Source organism: Pygoscelis adeliae, unplaced genomic scaffold (assembly GCF_000699105.1).
Source record: "Pygoscelis adeliae isolate BGI_AS28 unplaced genomic scaffold, ASM69910v1 Scaffold34, whole genome shotgun sequence".
NCBI lineage: Eukaryota > Metazoa > Chordata > Aves > Sphenisciformes > Spheniscidae > Pygoscelis > Pygoscelis adeliae.
In genome coordinates this window covers 2,925,091-2,932,642 of record NW_008824658.1, presented here as the reverse complement: position 1 = coordinate 2,932,642, position 7,552 = coordinate 2,925,091, and the positions used below count along the sequence as shown (strand labels likewise).

The 7,552-nt window shown below is 38.0% G+C and overlaps 1 protein-coding gene across 1 annotated transcript in view; it reads right to left on the bottom strand.

The window, feature by feature from the left end:
* GFPT2 (glutamine-fructose-6-phosphate transaminase 2) overlaps window positions 1-7,552 on the bottom strand; it is a 17,714-nt gene that overhangs the window by 6,077 nt on the left and 4,085 nt on the right. The window contains exons 2-9 of the mRNA XM_009322761.1: window positions 6,920-7,027; window positions 6,192-6,290; window positions 5,387-5,512; window positions 4,724-4,782; window positions 4,066-4,200; window positions 2,533-2,594; window positions 880-959; window positions 474-591 (exon numbers count right to left, since the gene is read on the bottom strand). Coding sequence (XP_009321036.1) covers window positions 474-591; window positions 880-959; window positions 2,533-2,594; window positions 4,066-4,200; window positions 4,724-4,782; window positions 5,387-5,512; window positions 6,192-6,290; window positions 6,920-7,027 — 787 coding nt within the window. The remainder of the gene's footprint in view (window positions 1-473; window positions 592-879; window positions 960-2,532; window positions 2,595-4,065; window positions 4,201-4,723; window positions 4,783-5,386; window positions 5,513-6,191; window positions 6,291-6,919; window positions 7,028-7,552) is intronic.

The following is a 7,552-nucleotide window of genomic DNA, read 5'->3' as shown; positions in this document are numbered from 1 at the left end:
TCAGCAAGTCCCGGCTGATCTGATCTTGCCTCCCAGGGTCTCTGATGGACCCCTAAGGCCAGGATCTTGCTCTGAGAGACAAATGTGTACCTCATGTCCAGGTTCCTGCTAAGTTTGGAACCACACCGCTATTTCCTCCTCTGATAGCTGGATTAAAATGCCAAAACCCAGGCTAACCTATAGTCTGCCCAAATACTGGTCTGATAGTGTCTATTTGTATCCAACTTACCTTCCTACATTGGATTTATTTTACATAGAGGTTAGTAATTGGCAGATATTTACAGTTCAAATGCTGATATCAAGCCTCCACATTTTTCAAGTACCTTAGCCTGCGGGCTTTATGAAGTTACCTGGATTAGAAGCTATCCTATCAGAAAACAATTGTACAGCAGCAAGACAGCGTAAGATTTCCAGAACTATCTCACTTCTAAACAAAAACAGTATTTTGAGAAGTGTTTAAGTACTTTTACTACCTTGCATCTGAAGCAAAGAAAAATTCTACTGCCTTATCCCCAACAGCATGAAGGCAGGTAGAGCTGTCCAGTCTCTTCATTCGTGAATTGCATATGTTCTTCACATTCTCAATGTTGCCTATTAAAGAAATGAGACACTTCAAATGCAAAACCAGATCTGTTCAAGTTAGAGATTACAGACTATACAGGTTCAAGGTATCACAGTTACACAAGTATTTTGGGCAGATGAGACTTTTACATGAACTACGCATTCAGTAGTATAAAAATAGAATATCCTCAGCTAAGAAGCTATTTAGGGCATCAGCTGGTAGTTTTTTAGTACAAAGACCAACTACCCTAATTTCTAATCATAAAGTAACCATAATTTTAGCTCTTAAAAATAATGTAATTTCATTTATCAACTTACACGTTCTATATAAAACAGGAATCTGTTCAGTGGAAAGCTTGTACTTGCTCCTAACCCCAATGAGCAATGGACTCCCTCTCCTACAAAGGAAAAACATGCAAGTTTATAAAGAGTAAGGTGCATACAAAGAAGTCAAAGGACATCTGTTAAGTTGGAAGACAATATCCCATCTAGCTTCTTAAATAGGAAGATCCTCCTCAACGCTGATCCTAAAGCCATTACATGGCAGGAGTTATATAAACTTGGTTTGTTTCTGTAAAATTTGCCAAATATATGAATAAGCGCCATATGCCTTGGTGATTCCTTCCCCATGAACTACACCCAAGTAGAGGAAAATGTATATGAACTAGTTGTTTTCCTTCTAGTAATCACAGAACAGTTTAGCACAGGCACCAATTTGAATACCGTTTTTAAACAAAGCTTACTCTGCTCTAAAGTGAGCCAGCAATAAGCTCCAGCGCTCTTCACTACTGAAATACTGTTCCACCCTTTAGCCTTTTAAACTCAGAAGTGTGAACTGCACCTCAAACTGTAGAATATTAAGATCATTTTTTAATTATATGGATCAGGCCATATTGAAGGGCTTATTAAAAAAAAAACTCACAAGAATAGAAGAGTAATTCACTCCCCCAATGCCTCAGATTACAAGTTTAGCTTCTCTTAATCCTCTCACTCCTAAAAACCCAAACCTGAACCACATATAGAATAGTTCATTTCAGAAGATGTTCTCCAGTTAGAGTGATGGTACAGCTGGCTTTTTCACAATTTTAATATAGTCCTATTTTAGGCCACAGAAGCAATGGGCTTTTTGGTTGTAGTATAAAAGAGTCTTTATTCCCACTGCTACTTCACTTGCTACTTTAATATCTTTACATTGCCTGAAAGTTGTTTTCCAAGTCATGAATAAAAGTAGAACTTATACAGAAAAAAATCATAAATGCTATGACAGCTATGGAACACTATTTGTACAACCAATTAGCATGATGGCTTTTTAGGCAACCTGAACATACTTCTCAGTCTTTATTCAATGTGAATTAAAATTGAACCATACCCTTTTCCTCCCCTTTTTGATATAGGAGAAGTGTTACCACACTCTTAACACAACTTTAGAAACAGAGGATACACTGAGCTTCTTCACTGACACACTAACAGATAAAAGGACGGACTACCGGAATGAGTTTGTCAGTGGTACATTCTTCTGAGTGTGTCATTTGGACAATCTCCAACCAAAAGTGTATTTGCATGAAGCAAGAAAATATCATCTGATTACTTTTCACTGCAGTCTTTGCATCCTCAAGAAGTGAGTAGTCACATCTAATTTATCTAATAAAAATCAAGGTAAAGATCATAGAGCATCAACACAAGCCTCTGGAAATTCTGTGACCTGCAGTCAGTACAGTTCACATTAAGTATATTTAATAGTCCGTTGAAGAGATGCTCAGCAGAGCTTCACTGCACTTCACAAGGATTCCCCTAGTGCAGCTATCTACCGTCTGAGTTTTGGTTAATTAAGCACTTTAAATATCAGTATTCTAGGGGGTGGTGGTTTGGTTTCTTTGAGGGTTTTTTGTTTTGATTTTAAGCGACATTAGCCTTTTTTTTTTTTAACATAAAAAAAAGCATGAATTATGTATAAAATGGACTTCTACTAACCTGGTAGCAACAGCTTCACCTGGGTAATGGATGCTCTTGAAAACCAATGCAAAAGCACCTTCCTGGAAACCATGCAAACAGAAGAGAAAAAAAAGAATCCTAAACAACTTATCTCAATTAGTTGCATCTCATTAAACTGGGGCCCCTCTTCCTCAGGAGGCTGTGAAGGAAAGCTCTTTACTACTATCAGAAATCCCTTCCTGGAAGGCAGACTGCACCTTTAAAGGAATTGGTCACGGAGCAGAACGAGCTAACATGCACGTAACAGTGCAACAGCTGAAAGATCAGGAAGTGAGCGCTTAGCCTCACTTCATAAAAAACCCAATACCTTCTAATGCAAGGGTTAAGAAAATGAGTTGTTACTTGTAATCAACATGAAGACTGTTAGACATTTACTTTTAGTAAGACTTTTAATAAGAATGTGTATGTAGCTGCATTTTATCATGCGTTTTCAGCTAAAGTTTTGGAGTTACTACTTCTAGTTTAAGCAGTGAATTCTCACTAACGTATTTCCAAAAAAAAAAAAAAGAGAGAAAACAAAATCCACAACACAAGAACAAAAACAGGAACACACAATCAACCACTCTATAGCATTAACGCAGCTTGCGAACTTGAGGAGTATTCCAAAAGCAGGAGCAAAAGCCCCCCCCCCCCATCTTGCAATTGGAAGAGAGATGGTAACATTCACTCCTCTTGCAGGGACTCCAGTCTGAGACTACTCTGCTCTTCTTCTGCAGTCAGGAGAAGTCACCCTTCCCCTCAACTAGGTGGCTGCACCGCTATTCCCTCTTGACCCATACAGGCCTTTACTTCATATGTACTCCAGCCCTGCTCTAAGGGAATCCTACAGAGCTGCTTTAGAGAGGAGAAAGGGAAGGTGAAAAAAGTGTAAGAAACTGCAGAAAGGGGAAGGAAAACATCTGCCCAGAGACTCGGGGAGGAAACAAAGCAAGCTTTCTCCAAGTCTGCAATGCATCTATCAAAGTTTTTAAGCATTCGCATACTAAGTAACAGTAGATCCCCACTTCACAGTTTGGGAACCATCTATGCCATGAATCAGTACAGCTTGTTAGATCTATTTCCAAATATGGGAGCCAAGGCATACTATTAGACAAGCTTGAAACACAGCAGTGTTTTAACATGATCAGAATAGCCTTTAAGAACACACTGCCCTTTATGAAATATTTCAACCCCCAGAGGCCCCTACAATTTCTTTTAATTAAGCTGCTTCATTAAAAAAAAAAACAAACTGTGATAACCTCTTGCTTTAAAAAAAACAAGAAAACCCCACAAAACAAAACCAAAACCCGCTGCTAACGCAATTTAAAAATTTACTATTGAAAAGCCTTTGAAGTTTCCAAAATTTTAATCTAATTTCTTGGTCTATTAAGCATTGTTTAGAGGTCAAAAAGCATTATTTGCAGCACCTTCTAAGGACTCCTGCAGAGGATCTAAATGCATAAATGCAGAATACTAAGGAACCCCACAAATAGCTTATACTGTAGTAGAGGAACAAAGGAACTTCCCACTTACCAACTGTTGAATAACTCTTTCCACCAAGGCTGAAAAACTGGTGTCCTCACTCTCTCTGTTGTCATACATATATTTGATCAATTTGGGGATCGTTTCTGTATCCGTTTCAGATTCGAATTCATAGCCTTTGCTCTCCTGAAGTATCACATAGAAGAGTAAAAAGGGTTTTCATTCTCAGGCAAGAAACACTGAAGAGCCTTTCAGCTGTCTCCCACCAGAAACTGCACAGTAAGACAAACTGCTTAGAGCGCCACACTGGACTAGTGGATATATATCCCTATAGACAAAATGTAAAGATTTATCCTGTCATAGCTTACTCTTTCAGAAATACTGTAATAAGACATGTAGTAAGACTGGCTTAGCATCTGTCAAGCAACAAGAGACAGGAGGGAGCCCACTCCACACACCCTCTCAAACAATTTGAGTGCAAATTGCTACTCTACTCATAAGTACCTTGCATTTAGGATCACAAGAACATATTGCACTTCACCAGCTCCCGCATATCTTTATTAGGCAGACTCCTTCACGCTACTGTTTTATAGTGTTTCTTTTATATCAAGAAACTTGAATTCAGATTCCAACAAAGTCACGAAAGACCTGACAGTAGTTGGTGGGGCATTTACTTTCTAGTTTTAGAATCAAGTTGCCACAGACTCACCAGAAATTTTCTCAGGTCCTTATAATTTGTGATGATTCCATTATGGATAACAACGAATTCTAAAAGGAAAAATATATGTATACCCATCAGTAATGGAAAATTAAGATATTTAACTCAGAACACAAAATTAGAGGGGAAAAAGCTTAGAAGTAGAAAGAAACTAGAAACTACACTAGAAACTACCTGCTATAGCTTTCAGACCTACAGTACATCATAACATGGACAACAGAAAGCAGAAGCTTACAAATTCTGAAGGCATACGAAGGTTGTTCAAATCATCAAGACAGTTTTAAACTACACCCAGTAGAATAGCACCAAGCCATCTCAAGTGAAAAAATGACAGGAAATCTCCCTTTTCCAGCCCAGACAATATTGAAGCACTTACATTTTCAGAGCCTTACCTTTTAAAACAAGAATGTTGTCCTTTGACTAACTTGCATCAATTTTCAGAAAACAGATCTCATAAGTCTTTTACAGTGTTACTTTAGCCTCAGAAGAGGCTATTTTACTGTAAAAGTGTCTAACCTAGATAGAATAGCAACAGCTTAACCCTAGTATACAAAATAGATACCATAACACTAGTAAGAAGAGAGTACATATGTACTATGAGGGTTCAACCATTTCAGATTCATACAGTTCCAGAGTGCTGCAAAGATTACATACCATTCCTTTTATCTGATCTCTGAGGGTGACTGTTTATTGCACTTGGTACTCCATGGGTCGCCCAGCGAGTATGAGCAATTCCAAAATGTGTTTCAAAATCTGCTTTTGAATCCAGGTCATCTTGTTCTATACACAAGAAATTCAGTTTACTGAATATTTAAAGTTCAGTCTCTCTCTCACACGCAACTAGTAAAACACTAAGAATTCCTACAGGCAAAAATCCAACAGTTATGTTCTGGCTTTCTTTTAAACCATTTGCTTTCTTGACGTTACACTTCAGATAGTTCAAGGTACTGCGATTAAAACTTTGTTTGCCAAGACTCGAGCATTTTCAGCCAATACTAACAGCTACGCTAACAGACCACATTACTACAAATTATAATGTAAACGTATTAAAACACAACTTCAGTTCTTCACAGATGGAAGCACTGCATAAAGCAGATTGTGATGACAGCCAGATGCTTAAATGCTCACAAATTCTGTCAGAGTCCATGTTCCGACATTTCAGCTACCAAGCACAGAAATCATCCAAGTAAAGCACTGAGGGAGCCCTGGTCTCAAACAAAGAAGCAACCAAAAGAGGGGAGAGTAGACTGATAATTTCACAGCACTATACCTGAAAAGCAAGTTGATCTTTAAGTGCAGATTTGGGGGGCACAAACAATTTAACTGCCATTGCATTACACAATGCAGTTATTTCTGGTACAAAGTCATAACTGTAATTTCATGGTCTGACTTTCTGCTGAGATGCAGATATTATCTGACTGGGAGGCCAAAGTAAAGGGGTAATTTTTAAGACACCTACTGTACAGCTCTTCTTCCAGGGCCTTTACTTTTCCTCTTTTCTTAACTAGTTTGATGAACCTTTCTTTATCTTCATTATTATTTCCATCAATTGCCACTCCTACAGTACAGGACACAGTCACAAGTGTTATTTAAAGCATGAAATACACTGGATGAAAAAAGGCTGAGAAAAGACAGACAAGCACACACTAGCAAAACAATTATTTTAAAATTATCCTGCAATGGGATATACTTGAAGTCTGTTGTTAGACCTGTATATGTTCAAATCAAACTAGATGAAGTCTATGTCCACTGCACAGGTGAAAATATACATGAGTCATCTCAAATTTTGCTTGAGGACAGACTGATATATTTTGACCAATGAAATTAGCCAACTCAAATTTAAAGACAAGTTTAATCTTCTTCATCCTTTCACTGGGACTCACATGCACAAAAAAGGCTGAGGCACAAACTACATGACCCTGTATGGAGGTCGTCTTCCTCACACCCTGTTTGCTTTGCTTATGTTTACTAAACCTCAACCACCATCTGATTACAGAGCTAAACACCCAATTTAAAGTCCTGAGAAAAGCTGAAGAAGAAAATCCAATAATCAAGGTAATTAGTTCTGATCTTTCAATCTGCAGGACAAAAAAAGAGAAATCCAACACACAAAAATTGAAAGCACCCAAGAAGTCACATAGGTAGCTACTGATTGCTAAAATTAATTTGTTGAGTTAGTTTACATACCTGCAGAATCATATCCTCTGTATTCCAGTCTCTGTAATCCTTTTATCAGGGTTTCAAATATTTCCTTCCGAGTCCGAGGCACTCTGTAGTTTAGATAAGCAAAAATTCCTGTTTAAAGAGAAAAGGGGAAGGGAGAAAAAAAAAAGCAAAGATTTTTTTTTAGTTTGTATCCCTTCAGACTCAATTTAAAAACCCTTTAAAACTAGCATCACAGAGAGGTCCTAGGGACACCCCACCTCCCATTTAGTACAATTCTTCCTACTGGGTTTTTCAATGGAAAGAGTTCAAACACAATAAAGGAATCAGGACCCTCATTTTCACCATGCAAACACATAGACCTTCCTGGCCAGTTTCGCTCTCCTCATGTTACCCACCAACAGTTAAACAGTTGAGAGTGCTTAAAAAGAGTTCTACTTTTCATGAAAACCACAGCTGAAAATGGGAACATTGTGATCTATTTCATATCCAGATCTAAAACTAGACATTCAAAGAAGGAATATATTCACCAGTACTAACACAAGGAGACTTTTGTAATCAAAGTCACGGCCTTAAATACCCATGGGTAGGTACTAAGCACAACATCTATTTCTGAAAGGCTCCAGCTTAATCCTGTATACAACAGTCACTTCAGCA